This window comes from Macaca nemestrina, chromosome 18 (genome assembly GCF_043159975.1).
Source record: "Macaca nemestrina isolate mMacNem1 chromosome 18, mMacNem.hap1, whole genome shotgun sequence".
Taxonomy (NCBI): Eukaryota; Metazoa; Chordata; class Mammalia; order Primates; family Cercopithecidae; genus Macaca; species Macaca nemestrina.
The window spans coordinates 88,620,575-88,637,720 of record NC_092142.1 but is presented as its reverse complement, the minus strand read 5'-3'; the positions used below and the strand labels follow the sequence as shown (position 1 = coordinate 88,637,720).

Sequence of the window (17,146 nt, the reverse complement as noted above, 5' to 3'; positions counted from 1 at the left end):
TCCTTTCCGGGCTTCCTCTCCTTACCAACGGTTACCAAGAGACGCTCCCGCGGGTCCGCCCTAGGCGCTCCGCCCCAGGGACCCGCTCCGACTGCTGCAGTTCGGGCCTTATTTTAGGGTGAAGCCCGGGCACCCGACCCGGCTGCGCCGTAGTGGGAGGCCACGGCGATTATTCAGATGAAGGTCTTCCAGGTGAGATGGGGTCCCCCAGGTAAGAGGGTCCTCCAGGTGGGAGTCCTTCATATGGCGAGGTCCTCTAGGTAGGGGTGAGAGGGTCCTCCAGGTAAGAGTCCTCCAGGTAAGAGGGTCCTCCAGGTGAGGGGTCCTCCAGGTGAGGGTCCTCCAGGTGAGAGGGTCCCCCAGGTGAGGGGTCCTCCAGGTCAGAAGGTCCCCCAGGTGAGGGGTCCTCCAGGTCAGAGAGTCCCCCAGGTTAGGGGTCCTCCAGGTAAGAGGGTTCTCCAGGTGAGGGGGTCCTCCAGGTCAGAGTCCTCCAGGTGAGGGTCCTCCAGGTGAGAGGGTCCCCCAGGTGAGGGGTCCTCCAGGTGAAGGTCCTCCAGGTGAGGGGTCCTCCAGGTCAGAGGGTCCCCCAGGTGAGAGGTGAAGGTGAGGGTCCTCCAGGTGAGGGTCCCCCAGGTGAGAGGTGAAGGTGAAGGTCCTCCAGGTCAGAGGGTCCTCCAGGTGAGAGGTAAAGGTGAAGGTCCTCCAGGTGAGGGTCCTCCAGGTGAGGGGTCCTCCAGGTCAGAGGGTCCTCCAGGTGAGAGGTAAAGGTGAAGGTCCTCCAGGTGAGGGTCCTCCAGGTGAGGGGTCCTCCAGGTCAGAGGGTCCTCCAGGTGAGAGGTGAAGGTGAAGATCCTCCAGGTGAGGGTCCTCCAGGTCAGAGGGTCCCCCAGGTGAGAGGTGAAGGTGAGGGTCCTCCAGGTGAGGGCCCCCCAGGTGACAGGTGAAGGTGAAGGTCCTCCAGGTGAGGGTCCTCCAGGTGAGAGATGAAGGTGAAGGTCCTCCAGGTGAGGGTCCTCCAGGTGAGAGGTGAAGGTGAAGGTCCTCCAGGTGAGGGTCCTCCAGGTGAGAGGTGAAGGTGAAGGTCCTCCAGGTGAGGGTCCCCCAGGTGAGAGGTGAAGGTGAAGGTCCTCCAGGTCAGAGGGTCCTCCAGGTCAGAGGGTCCTCCAGGTGAGAGGTGAAGGTGAAGGTCCTCCAGGTGAGGGGTCCTCCAGGTGAGGGGCCCTCCAGGTGAGAGGTGAAGGTGAAGGTCCTCCAGGTGAGGGTCCTCCAGGTGAGGGTCCTCCAGGTGAGGGTCCTCCAGGTGAGAGGTGAAGGTGAAGGTCCTCCAGGTGAGAGGGTCCCCCAGGTGAAGGGTCCTCCAGGTGAGGGTCCTCCAGGTGAGAGGTGAAGGTGAAGGTCCTCCAGGTGAGGGTCCTCCAGGTGAGAGGTGAAGGTGAAGGTCCTCCAGGTGAGGGTCCTCCAGGTGAGAGGTGAAGGTGACGGTCCTCCAGGTGAGGGTCCTCCAGGTCAGAGGGTCCTCCAGGTGAGAGGTGAAGGTGACGGTCCTCCAGGTGAGGGTCCTCCAGGTCAGAGGGTCCTCCAGGTGAGAGGTGAAGGTGACGGTCCTCCAGGTGAGGGTCCTCCAGGTCAGAGGGTCCTCCAGGTGAGGGGTGAAGGTGAAGGTCCTCCAGGTGAGGGTCCCCCAGGTGAGAGGTGAAGGTGAAGGTCCTCCAGGTGAGGGTCCTCCAGGTGAGGGTCCTCCAGGTGAGGGTCCTCCAGGTGAGAGGTGAAGGTCCTCCAGGTGAGGGTCCTCCAGATGAGGGTCCTCCAGGTGAGGGTCCTCCAGGTGAGGGGTGAAGGTGAAGGTCCTCCAGGTGAGGGTCCCCCAGGTGAGAGGTGAAGGTGAAGGTCCTCCAGGTCAGAGGGTCCCCCAGGTGAGAGGTGAAGGTGAAGGTCCTCCAGGTGAGGGTCCCCCAGGTGAGGGGTCCTCCAGGTCAGAGGGTCCTCCAGATCAGAGGGTCCTCCAGGTGAGGGGTGAAGGTGACGGTCCTCCAGGTGAGGGTCCTCCAGGTGAGAGGTGAAGGTGACGGTCCTCCAGGTGAGGGGTCCTCCAGGTCAGAGGGTCCTCCAGGTGAGAGGGTCCCCCAGGTGAGGGGTCCTCAGGTGAGGGTCCCCCAGGTGAGGGGTCCTCCAGGTCAGAGGGTCCTCCAGGTGAGAGGTGAAGGTGAGGGTCCTCCAGGTGAGGGTCCCCCAGGTGAGGGGTGAAGGTGAAGGTGAAGGTCCTCCAGGTGAGAGGTGAAGGTGAAGGTCCTCCAGGTGAGGGGTGAAGGTGAAGGTCCTCCAGGTGAGGGGTCCTCCAGGTGAGGGGTCCTCCAGGTGAGAGGTGAAGGTGAAGGTCCTCCAGGTGAGGGGTCCTCCAGGTCAGAGGGTCCCCCAGGTCAGAGGTGAAGGTGAAGGTCCTCCAGGTGAGGGTCCTCCAGGTGAGGGGTGAAGGTGAAGGTCCTCCAGGTGAGGGTCCTCCAGGTGAGGGTCCCCCAGGTGAGGGTCCTCCAGGTGAGGGTCCCCCAGGTGAGGGTCAGGTCACTTGGTCCAGGGTTGTGGGCTTCAGCACGCATTTGGGTGCCTCCTCTGTGTTCAGGACATGGGGACTCCGGGAGACCGAAGGAAACAAGCGCTGATGTCGATGCTGTCAAGTTCTGTGACAGAAATAAGCAGCAGCAAGTGAAAGACAGGAGAGAAGCTCCGTTGAGGGGTGGCATTTAAGCTTAGCTTCTGGGCGGGAAGAGGTAGCTATGTCAGCATTCCCTAACAAGGTGCTGCAAAGTAGATACCTCCCCTCACTCATGGAAGACCTGACCTCTGAAGCTGATAGAAGCCATTTTCACAGGCACCTTCCTCTTCAATCTCACAGCCCAGCCCTGGAAGGTGGAGAAAGAAAAGTCGACGTGGAACGTTTAGGAAGTGCCGTTGGTCCAGGTCCAGGATCAGGGGCAGCCAGCATGTCCACTAATCTGGCTTCACTGTTGAAATCCAGTTGAGCAAGCAGGGCCTAAACCACTGCCCACTGCTGAGACCAGCTCGGTCGTGGAGACCCTAACCCAGCGGCACTAGAGGAATTAAAGACACACACACAGAAATACAGGGTGTAGAGTGGGAAATCAGGGGTCTCACGGCCTTCAGAGCTGAAAGCCGCGAACAAAGATTTACCCACGTATTTATTGACAGCAAGCCAGTGATGAGCATTGTTTCTGTAGATTATAGATTAACTAAAAGCATTTCTTACAGGAAATAAAAGGATAGGCCAAAATAAAGGGATGGGTCTGGCTAGTTATCTGCAGCAGGAGCACGTCCTTAAGGCACAGATCGCTCATGCTAAGTTCAGGAACGCCTCTGAGCGGTTTTCCTCCCTGGATGAGCCTCATTCCAGTAGACGGATAGCCTTCCAGCATGGGCATCATGGCCATCATGAGCATGTCACAGTGCTGCAGAGATTTTGTGATTTTGTTTATGGCCACTTTTGGGGCCAGTTTATGGCCAGGTTTGGGGCCCTGTTCCCAACAGCCCAAAGCCAGACCTAGACTCCATTCAGATTGGTTTTGATCAGCATGTAGAAAATGGGGGAGTTCAGTGTGGTATAGAAAATGGGGGTGTTGGCCGGGCGCGGTGGCTCACGCCTGTAATCCCAACACTTTGGGAGGCCAAGGCGGGCAGATCACGAGGTCAGGAGATTGGGACCATCCTGGCTAACACAGTGAAACCCCGTCTCTACTAAAAATACAAAAAATTAGCCAGGCATGGTGGCGGGTGCCTGTAGTCCCAGCTACTTGGGAGGCTGAGGCAGAAGAATGGCATGAACCCGGGAGGCGGAGCTTGCAGTGAACTGAGATTGCGCCACTGCACTCCAGCCTGGGCAACAGAGAGAGACTCCGTCTCAGAAAAAGAGAAATAAGAAAATGGCCGGGCGCGGTGGCTCACGCCTGTAATCCCAGCACTTTGGGAGGCCGAGGCGGGCGGATCACAAGGTCAGGAGATCGAGACCACGGTGAAACCCCGTCTCTACTAAAAATACAAAAAATTAGCTGGGCGCGGTTGTGGGCGCCTGTAGTCCCAGCTACTCGGGAGGCTGAGGCAGGAGAATGGCGTGAACCCGGGAGGCGGAGCTTGCAGTGAGCCGAGATCGCGCCACTGCACTCCAGCCTGGGCGACAGAGCGAGACTCCGTCTCAAAAAAAAAAAAAAAAAAAAAAATGGGGGTGTTGGCCGGGTGCGGTGGCTCAAGCCTGTAATCCCAGCACTTTGGGAGGCCGAGACGGGCGGATCACGAGGTCAGGAGATCGAGACCATCCTGGCTGACACGGTGAAACCCCGTCTCTACTAAAAAAATACAAAAAACTAGCCAGGCGAGGTGGCGGGCGCCTGTAGTCCCAGCTACTCGGGAGGCTGAGGCAGGAGAATGGCGTGAACCCAGGAGGCAGAGCTTGCAGTGAGCCGAGATCTGGCCACTGCACTCCACCCTGGGCGGCAGAGCGAGACTCCGTCTCAAAAAAAAAAAAAAAAAAAGAAAATGGGGGTGTTGTGACTGGGCACAAAAATTGTATCACTGAGAAAATTATGCCAGTTGGGGAAGATCTGATCTAGCCAAACCCCCTTTGACCTTTAGCTTTCAAGCTGCCTTCAGTTATTCTTGGGCTAACTTTGGGAGATGTTTATAGTTTAAATGATAATGGCCCCTCCCCAAAACTCAACTGTATTTGTAAAACTAATGAGGGGCCACCAGGCTAGGGAGAGGAAAGGAGCCTGAATTCTGCTAAGATGTAGACATCAACAATTGTCAGCCATTATTCCAGAGGTCCTGCAGATCACAATGCTATTGGAACCTAAGACTGGCCTTTTGCAATATCTCTCAAGGGTTTTTTGCATGTCTCGTACCTACGGTTCCAACAGGACCCACTGGCTGATGATGGCTTCACTGGACCTGCCAACTACTCCTAGAGTCCCACCCAGAAGTGACTCAGCAAAGGAGGGTCCTGTCTCACCTTACGATGGCCCCCCCAACCAGCCAGCAGCAAGCACCACAACCAGCCAGCAGCAAGCACCACAACCAGCCAGCAGCAAGCACCACAACCAGCCAGCAGCAAGCACCACTGCCCGGCTACCCTACCCTTTCCCCCAAACGACCTTTGGAAAACCCGTCCCTGAGTTCTTGGGGAGACTGATTTCAGTAATAATCACTTGTCCATGTGAATTAAACCCTTTCTATATTGCAGTTTCCCCACCTTGATCAACTGACTCCATCTGGGCAAGAAGAACCTGCCGGGCGGATACAGTATGAAGCCAGTTTTCCCAAGGGCTTTTATGGGCTCTATAAGTCAACCTGGATTGCTTAAAGCAGCCTGTTTATATGTGAAAGCATACCATTCCAGTCAAAGCCTTGGTGAAATATGCAGGGTCTCTAATTATGTCCTATTATAAGAGAAAACAGATTGTACTGCACTTGTGCACATAATTCTATTGACATTAGAATACAGATAGGGGAAAGGAGAAGAAAACTTTTTTTTTTTTTTTTTTAAATAGTGCTCACAAATAGTTCCCAATTTTTGGAGAAATCAGAAAGAGATATGCTACTCAAGCAAAATTTAAAAAATATATATATATGTTCCAAATTTTTCTCACAGGAGTGTACTTTACTCAATTGCTAAAAGCTGCAAATAGCTCAAAGTTAAAAAAGTTTTCTTGGTTCTGAAAGAACAGAAAGGATCAGTAATGTTTTAAGCAAAAATGTAAAAAGATTATTTCAGTCTTATATTAGTTTAGTCCATAAAATTAACTCTTTTTGCCCAATACTGGATGAACAATCCTCATGAATATAGCAGCTGTCAATGAGAGTCTTGGAAGTTTTTCACTCTATTCTAATGGCACAATCTCTAAAGTGATCAGAAACTTATATTGAAGAGTACCTTGGAGTTCTATAGCTGACTATAAACCGCCGTATAAAAGGATCAGAGTAAAAAAACAATTGTGGATGACAAAATCTTAGCCACAGTTAAAGACATAATTGAGGCCGGGCACAGTGGCTCATGCCTGTAATCCCAGCACTTTGGGAGGCCAAGGCAGGCAGATAACTTGAGGTCAGGAGTTTGAGACCACCCTGGCTAACATGGCAAAACCCTGTCTTGGCTGGGCACAGTGGCTCACACCTATAATCCCAGCACTCTGGGAGGCTGAGGTGGGTGGATCACTTTAGGTCAGGAGTTCGAGACCAGCCTCATCAACATGGTGAAACCCTGTCTCTACTAAATACAAAATTAGCCAGGCATGGTGGTGCATGCCTGTAATCCCAGCTACTTGAGAGGCTGAGGCAGGAGATCTGCTTGAACCCAGAAGGTGGAGGTTGTAGTGAGCCGAGATCGTGCCATTGCACTCCAAGCCTGGGCAACAAAAGCAAAACTCTGTTTCAAAAAAAAAAACCTGTCTCTACTAAAAATACAAAAATTAGCTGGCCGTGGTAGCATGCACCTGCAGTCCAACTACTCTGGAGGCTGAGGTACAAGAATCGCTTGAATCCAGGAGGCAGAGGTTGCAGTGAGCCAAGATTGCACCACTGCACTCCAGCCTGGGCCATAGAGCAAGACTCTGTCTCAGAAAAAAGAAAAAAAAAAAAAAAAAAAGACATAATTGGCAAGCAAATTTGGTTACTTATGTGGCACACAATAATTTTACATAATAATCATAACTACTGCTAATCCCATATACTAAGACATCAGAATCACAGACATACAATTTTGGAACACACACTAACAACACATTTATAAATATAATCCCAAGAAAAACACCATTTCACATTTAAAAATGCTTCCTGTATGATTTCGTTATACCAAATAAGCCATATATCTCTTTTTGGACATCAGGGGACGTAATATCAAAAAATTGCCAGGCACGGTGGCTCACGCCTGTAATCCCAGCACTTTGGGAGGCTGAGGTGGATGGATCACAAGGTCATGAGATCAAGACCATCCTGGCTAACACAGTGAATCCCTGTCTATACTAAAATATACACAAAAATTAGCCAGGTGTGGTAGCGGGCGCCTATAGTCCCAGCTACTCGGGAGGCTGACAGGAGAATGGCGTGAACCCGGGAGGCGGAAGTTCAAGTGAGCTGAGATCTTGCCACTGCACTCCAGCCTGGGCGACACAGCAAGACTCTGTCTCAAAAAGAAAAAATAAATAAAAATTAGCCGGGTGTGGTGGCAGGCACCTGTAGTCCCAGCTGCCCGGGAGGCTGAGGCAGGAGAATCGCTTGAACCCAGGAGGTGGAGGTTGCAGTGAGCCGAGATTGCCCACTGCACTCCAGCCAGGGCAACAGAGTGAGACTCCATCACAAAAAAAAGAAAAATAAAAATTAATGAGAACTGAAGAAAGAATCTGATTTTGGAAAGTTTGTCAAATATAAAAAGTTTAAAACAGTTGCTATCACTAAATAGGATCACAGGACACTGAAAAATAAGTCACTTAGCCACAGTGGTAACTCACAGATTCCTCTTTTTTTATTTTCTTATTTTTTTCCTGTTTTTACCTTTTTTTTTTTTTTTGAGACGGAGTCTGGCTCTGTCGCCCGAGCTGGAGTGCAGTGGCCAGATCTCAGCTCACTGCAAGCTCCGCCCCCCGGGTTTACGCCATTCTCCTGCCTCAGCCTCCCGAGTAGCTGGGACTACAGGCGCCCGCCGCCTCGCCCGGCTAGTTTTTTGTATTTTTTAGTAGAGACGGGGTTTCACCGTGTTCGCCAGGATGGTCTCGATCTCCTGACCTCGTGATCCGCCCGTCTCGGCCTCCCAAAGTGCTGGGATTACAGGCTTGAGCCACCGCGCCCGGCCCTGTTTTTACCTTTCTTACGGTGCTGAGATAACTCAAAAGATTTCAAAAAAAAAAAAAAATGTAGAAACCTTTATTCTTTGAGAGAATTTCTCAAATGATAAAGACAGCATAAGGTCAATTAAATCTCTAAACTTTTATAAACGAATCTATTAAATTGTAATCATCGTGACCATAAGGTATAATTTTCAGGCCAGGCATGGTGGCTGACGCCTGTAATCCCAGCACTTTGGGAGGCCAAGGCAGTCAGATCACTTGAGGTCAGGAGTTCTAGACCAGCCTGACCAACATGACAAAACCTCGTCTCTACTAAAAATACAAAAAGTAGCCAGGCATGGTGGTGTGCGTCTGTGATCCCGGCTACTTGGGAGGCTAAGCCAGGAGAATCGCTTGAACCCGGGAGGAGGAGGTTTCAGTGAACCGAGATCACACCACTGCACTTCAGCCTGGGTGACAGAACGAGACTCTATCTAAAAAAATAAAAATAAAAAAAATAAAATAATTTGTAATGCTGGGCATGGTGGCTCACACCTGTAATCTCAGCACTTTGGAAGGCCAAGGCGGGTGGATCACCTGAGGTCAGTAGTTCAAGACCAGCCTGGCCAACATGGAGAAACCCCGTCTCTACTAAAAATACAAAAAATTAGCCAGTTGTGGTGGCGGGCGCCTATAGTCCCAGCTACTCGGGAGGCTGAGGCAGGAGAATGGCATGAACCCAGGAAGCAAAGCTTGCAGTGAGCCGAGATTGCACCACTGCACTCCAGCCCAGACAACAGGGTAAGACTCCGTCTAAAATATACATATATGTGTATATATAAATCTTTTTACAAACTTTATCACAACTTACACAAACCATTTATAATATACTTGGTCTTCCTGTTTTATCCTGAACATCCCTCTTTCCAAAATAACCAGCCATTTTAGAACAAAAATTTAGCATACAAGATTCTTTCCCATATGAAAGTATTTTCCTTTTAACTTTTCCTACTAAAAATACCTCCTTATAACTATCTTTACATCTGTAATTTTTTTTTTTTTAATTTTTTTTTGAGACAGTCTCGCTCTGTCACCCAGGCTGGAGTGCAGCGGCACAGTCTCTGCTCACTGCAAGCTCCGCCTCCTGGGTTCTTGCCATTCTCCTGCCTCAGCCTCCTGAGTAGCTGGGACTACAGGCGCCCGCCACCACGCCCAACTAATTTTTTGTATTTTCAGTAGATGGGGTTTCACCATGTTAGCCAGGATGGTCTCAATCTCCTGACCTCGTGATCCACCTGCCTCGGCCTCCCAAAGTGCTGGGATTACAGGCGTGAGCCACTGCGCCCGGCCATATATTTGTTTTTTAAAGACAACTCACTATGTTGCCCAGGCTGGTCTCAAACTCCTGTGCTCAAGCAATCCACCCAGCTTGGCCTACCAAAGTACCACTAGGATTACACGCATGTAATTACAGGCATGTCACCATGCCTGGATAATTTCTGTATTTTTAGTAGACATGGGGTTTCATCATGTTGGCCAGGCTGATCTGGAACTCCTGAACTCAAGTGATCCACCTGCCTCGGCCTCCCAACCTGCTGAGATTACAGGCTTGAACCACTGCGCCTGGCCTGTTTCCTTTTCATAAGAACATTTTTTAAGAAACATTTTTTCCTAAAATATAATTGTTTTTAAGGAAAATTAGAAATGACCTAGACATTTAATGGGTGTCTATTATTTAATATAACTTTTGATTTGAAATTATTACAAGTTTATTTACAGGTATATATTCCATTGTATTTACCTGATTAACTTTTAAAAATAGTTCACCTAGATTACTTAAGAAAACTGTGACAGGCCGGGCGCGGTGGCTCACACCTGTAATCCCAGCACTTTGGGAGGCCAAGACGGGCGGATCACGAGGTCAGGAGATCAAGACCATCCTGGCTAACACAGGGAAACCCTGTCTCTACTAAAAACTACAAAAAACTAGCCGGGCGCCTGTAGTCCCAGCTACTCAGGAGGCTGAGGCAGGAGAATGGCCTGAACCCGGGAGGCGGAGCTTGCAGTGAGCTGAGATCCGGCCACTACACTCCAGCCTGGGCGGCAGCGAGACTCCGTCTCAAAAAAAAAAAAAAAAAAAAATGGAGAATGGCGTGAACCCGGGCGGCCGAGCTTGCAGTGAGCAGAGACTGCGGCACTGCACTCCAGCCCGGGTGACAGAGCGAGACTCTGCCTCAAAAAAAGTTTATATTTTCCTGATACAGTATTTAAGTGCTTTTTTTCCTTTAACCGAATTAATTAAAACCCTTTTATATATTTTTGGTAGTGAAACATTGTACACACGACTCATAGATTCACAGTTGTATTAGACACACAGAAGATGCCTAGGACCCTTTTGTTCTTGCTATTTTAAACTTCCAATTTCTTTCTTTCAATCTTTTTTTTTTTTTTTTTTTTGAGATGGAGTCTCACTCTGTCACCCAGGCTGGAGTGCAGTGGCATCATCTCAGCTCACTGCAACCTCCACTTCTTGGGTTCAAGAGATTCTCCTGCCTCAGCGTCCTGGGCAGCTGGGATTACAGGTGCACGCCACCACACCCAGCTAATTTTTGTATTTTTAGTGGAGACAGGGTTTCACCATCTTGGCCAGGCTGGTCTCGAGCTCCAGACCTCAAGTGATCCACCCACCTCGGCCTCCCAATGTGCTGAGATTACAGGCGTGAGCCACCGCGCCTGGCTGCTAATTTTTGTATTTTTAATAGTGACAGGGTTTCACCATGTTGGCCAGGCTGGTCTGGAACTCCTGACCTTGTGATCCACCCGCCTCAGCCTCCCAAAGTGCTGGGATTACAGGCCTGAGCCACTGTACCTGGCCTAAACCCAATTTCTTGATAACCTGTTTCATTGTCCTAGGCAATTTTCAGCTTGATAGCCCTAAATTCACATACCACAGGAAGAACTCTTAGGTGAAAAATCAGCAAAATCGACATCTCAAAATACAGAGGGAGAGTCTGAGTGTGCTAGAGGGACATTAAAAATGAATGCCACCTGTAATCCCAGGACTTCGGGACGCCGAGGCAGGCGGATCATGAAGCCAGGAGTTCAAGACCAGCTTGACTAACATGGTGAAACCCTGTCTGTATTAAAAATACAAAAATTAGCCAGGTGTGGTGGGCACCTGTAATCCCAGCTACTCAGGAGTCTGAGGCAGGAGAATCGCTTGAACCCGGGAGGCGGAGGTTGCAGTGAGCCGGGATCGCGCCACCGCATTGTGGCCTGGGTGACAGAGCAAGACTCCTTCTCAGAAAAAAAAAATGCCAAGTCAAACATAAAATTATAAGCTGTGCACGGTGGGGGAGTTCAGTGGGGGCCTACCCAACTTTGAGTAGGGGGCTGCCCACTTCAGTTCCCCTCTCCACTGAGAACTGTTCTGTTGCTCAACAAAACTCTGTCCTGTCACCCTCCGGTTGTCTGCATAACTTCATTTTTCTTGGACATGGGAGAAGAATTTGGGACTTGCTGAATCACAGATACAAAAGGAGGGTGACGGCTGGGCGCGGTGGCTCACACCTGTAATCCCAGCACTTTCGGAGGCTGAGGTGGGCGGATCATGAGGTCAAGAGATCAAAACCATCCTGGCCAACATGGTAAAATCCCGTCTCTACTAAAAATACAAAAAATCGGCCAGGCGTGGTGGCGCACGCCTGTAATTCCAGCTACTCGGGAGGCTGAGGCAGGAGAATTGCTTGAACTTGGGAGGCGGAGGTCCTGGTGAGCCAAGATCACGCCATTGCACTCCAGCCTGGGCAACAAGAGCGAAACTGTCCAAAAAAAAATTAGCTGGGCGTGGTGGCAACGCACCTGTAGTCCCAGTTACTCAGGAGGCTGAGGTAGGAGAATCGCTTGAACCCAGGAGGCAGAGGATGCAGTGAGCCGAGACTGTGCCACTGTACTCTGACCTAGCGACAGAGTGAGACTCTGTCTCAAAAAAAAAAAAAAGAGGCCGGGCGCGGTGGCTCAAGCCTGTAATCCCAGCACTTTGGGAGGCCGAGACGGGCGGATCACGAGGTCAGGAGATCGAGACTATCCGGGCTAACACGGTGAAACCCCGCCTCTACTAAAAATACAAAAAATTAGCCGGGCGTGGTGGCGGGCGCCTGTAGTCCCAGCTACTCGGGAGGCTGAGGCAGGAGAATGGCGTAAACCCGGGAGGCGGAGCTTGCAGTGAGCTGAGATCCGGTCACTGCACTCCAGCCTGGGGGACAGAGCGAGACTCCATCTCAAAAAAAAAAAAAAGGGGGGGGGGTGACACTGTAACACACCCCACTCACCAGACCGCATGCAGTGGGAACAATGACGCTGTGGCATCCTTGGCTCTGCGGCTCCCAGCATCTCCACGTTTTGGGTGCCTGCACATTCCCCCTCTCCAGACACCAGTGCCCAAGGCAGAAGCAGGATGTGGCAAGCGCAGTCCAGTCACGGGCTGAGCACAGATCCCACGGCCGGGCTAGGTGGGCGGGATACATCCAGTGGCAAGCCTGGAGCCCAGCGAGACCCAGGTAGGAGCACCACTGGCCACACAGGCCTCCAGCTGGAGAAGCAGCACCCCAAAAAGTCCTGTGTCAACTATTTTAGTAAAAAAAAAAAAAAAAAAAAAATGAAGGCCGGGCGCGGTGGCTCAAGCCTGTAATCCCAGCACTTTGGGAGGCCGAGACGGGCGGATCACGAGGTCAGGAGATCGAGACCATCCTGGCTAACACGGTGAAACCCCATCTCTACTAAAAAATACAAAAAACTAGCCGGGCGTGGTGGCGGCGCCTGTAGTCCCAGCTACTCGGAGGCTGAGGCAGGAGAATGGCGTAAACCCGGGAGGCGGAGCTTGCAGTGAGCTGAGATCCGGCCACTGCACTCCAGCCTGGGCGGCAGAGCGAGACTCCGTCTCAAAAAAAAAAAAAAATGAGGTAACACAATACAATAGCAAGCAATTTAAGATCTGAGAGGAACGTGTTTGTTTCCACTCTTGGGGTTCCGTAAGAAAAACAGAACTTTCTCCCCAAAAAGGAGTCTGGTGCCTTCCCTTCTACACAGGGGTCTGTATATGCGTATGTGGCATACGGACTTAATTAAGCTAATATGTCGGATATTAGCTTTAAGTTTACTTTTGACCATTAAACCCTTTTAAAAATCCTCTTGGCTGGGCGCAGTGGCTCATGCCTGTAATCCCAGCAGTTTGGGAGGCCAAGGAGGGTGGATCACAAGGTTAGGAGTTCATGACCAGCCTAGTCAAGATGGTGAAACCCCGTCTCTACTAAAAATACAAAAATTAGCCAGGTGCAGTGGCTAGTGCCTGTAATCCCAACTACTTGGGAGGCTGAGGCAGGAGAATGGCGTGAACCTGGGCGGCAGAGGTTGCAGTGAGCTGAGATCACGCCACTGCACTCCAGCCTGGGCAACAGAGTGAGACTCCGTCTCAATAAAAAAAAAAAATTCCTTTTAAATCTTTAAATCTCACTATCTTATTTCAGCTGGGACAAATTGCTGATATTTCAAAAGTAACACAAATTTCAAACCAGAAACGGTGTAGGAAGCAAACCTGGGCTGTCCTGGTGGAAAAACGGCCGACTCTACCCACTGAACTGCAGCATGAGGTGATGGCACTTACTCTTCGGGCTTGGCTGGGAAAAGGTGGCCTTGTTATGCAAATAAAGCCCATCAGGTGGTCAAAATCTTGTTTTCCCTTTTTCTGGCTTTTTATTTTTCCTTTTTCCCAGCTGTGGGAATTCAGTTAATTCAGAGGCCTCGTTTCCCACAATTTGGAAGTTTCCTTCAGATCTGACCAAGTCTAACAGAGTTCATCAAATCCAATGGGAAAAAGACTGAAACAGCAAAAATAGCAAACACAGAAACAAATAAAAAGCAGTTAAGCAAAACAAACAATCCCACAATTTATACATTTACTGAGCATACTAATAGTAAGAAATTAAGACCAGCCAGTTGTTCATCTTAGCTTTAGTCATTGAGGACTTCCAAGACAGAACCCCAATTCTGCTACTTACCTAGGAACGGGGCCCAGGCTTTAGACTGCTCTCTACCATCCTGGAATCAGGAAACACTCGAGTTGTTTCCGAGCTGAAACTCCAGGGAACTCTCCTGCTCCCCATCATTACGGAAGCAGGAAACTCGCCTTCTTTGTTGGAAGCAAGTGAAACACCAGAAAAGGGAAAGGCGTTGTACGCAAAATAAACCTCAGACCTCAACCAAGTTCCGGGAGATCAGAGATTCTCTGCAGGGTGGCGGGGCCCCCAATCTCAGCCAATTGTCCCATTGTCCTGAGCAATAAATATTGAAAGCCCAAACTCGTCCTAAGCACCAGCAGAAACTCTGTCAAAGGGCGGGGCCACCTCCACTCTGAGTCCCTGCATGGTCGCCAACTTGTTAAGCCAACAAGTATCTGAGACAGCTCTCAGTCACCTTAGAGGTTTATTTGGCCAAGGTTAAGGATGTGTGCATGACAGCCAAGTCTGTACCTTCCTCCAAAGATGATGCTGAGGGCTTCAGTGTTTAAAGGGGCTGGAGGGGAAGGAGGGAGGGCATGGTACCTCCTTGAATCCACGTGTCACAAGACAAAAGGAGTCAATTATGTATTTGTCTCATGCTCAGTAAATTGGCACTTCACCCACTTTTTGATGGAGTGGGTGAAGGATATGAACAGACACTTCTCAAAAGAAGACATTCATACAGCCAACAGACACATGAAAAAATGCCCATCATCACTGGCCATCAGAGAAATGCAAATCAAAACCACAATGAGATACCATCTCACACCAGTTAGAATGGCAATCACTAAAAAGTCAGGAAACAACAGGTGCTGGAGAGGATGTGGAGAAACAGGAACACTTTTACACTGTTGGTGGGACTGTAAACTAGTTCAACCATTGTGGAAGACGGTGTGGCGATTCCTCAAGGATCTAGAACTAGAAACGCCATTTGACCCAGCCATCCCATTGCTGGGTATATACCCAAAGGATTATAAGATGTAAGGATCATGCTGCTATAAAGACACATGCACACACGTTTATTGCAGCACTATTCACAATAGCAAAGACTGTGTGTGTGTGTGTGTGTGTGTGTATACTACACAATGGCAGTGCTGGTTTATTACTATTAGTTTTGGAGATGGAGTATCGCTCTGTCACCCAGGCTGGAGTGCAGTGCTGTGTTCTTGGCTCACTACAACCTCCGCCTCCCGGGTTCAAGAGATTCTCCTGCCTCAGCCTCCCAAGCAGCTGGGATTACAGGCTCCCACCACCATGCCCGGCTAATTTTTGTATTATTAGTAGAGATGGGGTTTCTCCATGTTGGAACCAACCCAAATGCCCATCAATGATAGACTGGATTAAAAAAACGTGGCATATATACACCATAGAATACCATGCAGTCATAAAAAAGGATGAGTTCGTGTTCTTTGTAGGGACATGGATGAAGCTGGAAACCATCATTGTCAGCAAACTATCGCAAGGACAGAAAACCAAACACCGCATGTTCTCCCTTATAGGTGGGAATTGAACAATGAGATCACCTGGACACAGGAAGGGGAACATCACACACCAGGGCCTGTTGTGGGGTATGGGGAGTGTGGAGGGATAGCATTAGGAGAAACACCTAATGTAAATGACGAGTTAATGGGTGCAGCACACCAACATGGCACATGTATACATATGTAACAAACCTGCACGTTGTACACATGTACTGTAGAACTTAAAGTATTAAAAAACACATTGGCACTTCACACAAGGTGAACAAGGAGTAGCTACCTGTGGAGAGACTTTAACTTGTTATTTGTAGCTCTCTGCTTAGGAACAAAAAGGAAGCAGTTTCTTGCGTGACTCATCTTTCAGCTTATTTTTTTTCTTGTGGCAGAGTGAAATTAGCGTCCCAGGTTTTGACCGGCCTTTCCCGATTCCTAAGGCTCTGTGTATGTGTGTATATACTACAGAGGCCTGTATGGATTAGAAATTGTATGTGTGTGGCAGGCAGCAGGCTCCCTCCCGCTGGCACCTGACAAGTCTGTGTCCAGGACTCTCCGCTGGCCACTGAAACAAGCCAACGGGAGACTGCATGGGAAGCTTGTTGGCCAGACTGGAAACTAATAAAGCGACCACACTGTCACTAAACGCATCAGGCTTCCAGACAGGGCAGAGCCTTCTCAACACAGGGGGAAGTCTAGCCTGAGCTGAGGGTTGCTGGAGAGGGTGCAGCCACCTGATAACTTGTCTCATGCCGTTGTACTCAGGTCCCTTCCACGGCCTTCCACACTCAGGAGCCCTCATCTGTGGGCAGAAAGACAGGACAGCGTTGGCAAGGCCACTTCCAAAGCCTCAGTGCTATGGCTATCCCATGCCCCCAGCACACACTCCACATTCTTCTTTAGGGCCTTTTAATAAGCTGAGTCAGATTACAGTCAAGCAAGGAGCCCTGGGGCCCGTTAGTCGACTTTGTACCTCTTTGTTCTGGAACATTACATCTTAATGTTTAGCTCTTAGAATCTGACCTTTTCCTCAAGTTTGGGGGCATCTTATTCACTATAACTTCCAAGTATTCACATCGTCTCCTTCTGAAACAAAGGCAAGTGTTTTAACTGTCCACCACGAATCAGAATGTAAGATGCCATCTGCTGTCCATCACTCTGCACAGCCAGCCACTTCCAACATGAACATACTAATTTATTCATTTATCACCACAAAGCTTGCTCTCTGAGCCAGTCACTCTTGCCTCGACTGAGCTGTAAGCAGCTTTGGGGAAGGCAGGACCAAACGGCACTGGAGAAGGGGCCGCAGCTTCTCCAAGGCGGGGCGGGCCTGGTGCCACCCTCCCCGAGATCACTGGAGAAGGGGGCTGTGGTTTCTCACAGGTGGGGCAGGCCTGGTGCCACCCTCCCTGAGATCACTGGAGAAGGGGCCTTGGTTTCTCACAGGGTGGGGCGGCCCTGGTGCACCCTCCCCGAGATCACTGGAGAAGGGGCCTTGGTTTCTCACAGCCAGGTGGGGTGGCCCTGGTGCACCCTCCCCGAGATCACTGGAGAAGGGGGCTGTGGTTCCTCACAGGTGGGGCGGGCCTGGTGCCACCCTCCCCAAGATCACTGGAGAAGGGGCCTTGGTTTCTCACAGGTGGGGCAGGCCTGGTGCCACCCTCCCCGAGATCACTGGAGAAGGGGGCTGTGGTTTCTCACAGGTGGGGCAGGCCTGGTGCACCCTCCCCGAGATCGCTGGAGAAGGAGCCTTGGCTTCTCACAGGGTGGGGCGACCCTTCCTGAGACGCCTATT

At 50.4% G+C, this 17,146-nt stretch overlaps 1 protein-coding gene and 1 long non-coding RNA gene across 21 annotated transcripts in view; one reads left to right on the top strand and one right to left on the bottom strand.

The window, feature by feature from the left end:
* LOC105488864 (cyclin dependent kinase 10) overlaps positions 1–17,146 on the bottom strand; it is a 37,311-nt gene that overhangs the window by 10,097 nt on the left and 10,068 nt on the right. For 11 of the 20 annotated variants that reach the window (XR_011616704.1, XR_011616700.1, XR_011616705.1 and 8 more), the window contains exons 1-3: positions 15,638–17,010; positions 13,417–13,699; positions 12,155–12,361 (exon numbers count right to left, since the gene is read on the bottom strand). The exons of 2 other annotated variants lie outside the window; for them this stretch is intronic. Coding sequence is in view for 10 of the 18 variants with exons in the window: in XM_071085141.1 (XP_070941242.1) it covers positions 12,155–12,361; positions 13,417–13,536 (327 nt within the window). In the remaining 8 variants the exon portion in view is untranslated. 7 more of the 20 variants (XR_011616702.1, XM_071085144.1, XM_071085142.1 and 4 more) reach the window with 5 other exon arrangements.
* LOC105488865 (uncharacterized) lies at positions 54–5,466 on the top strand. Its single transcript, XR_011616721.1, has 2 exons — positions 54–192; positions 4,923–5,466. It is a non-coding gene; the product is annotated as an uncharacterized lncRNA (long non-coding RNA).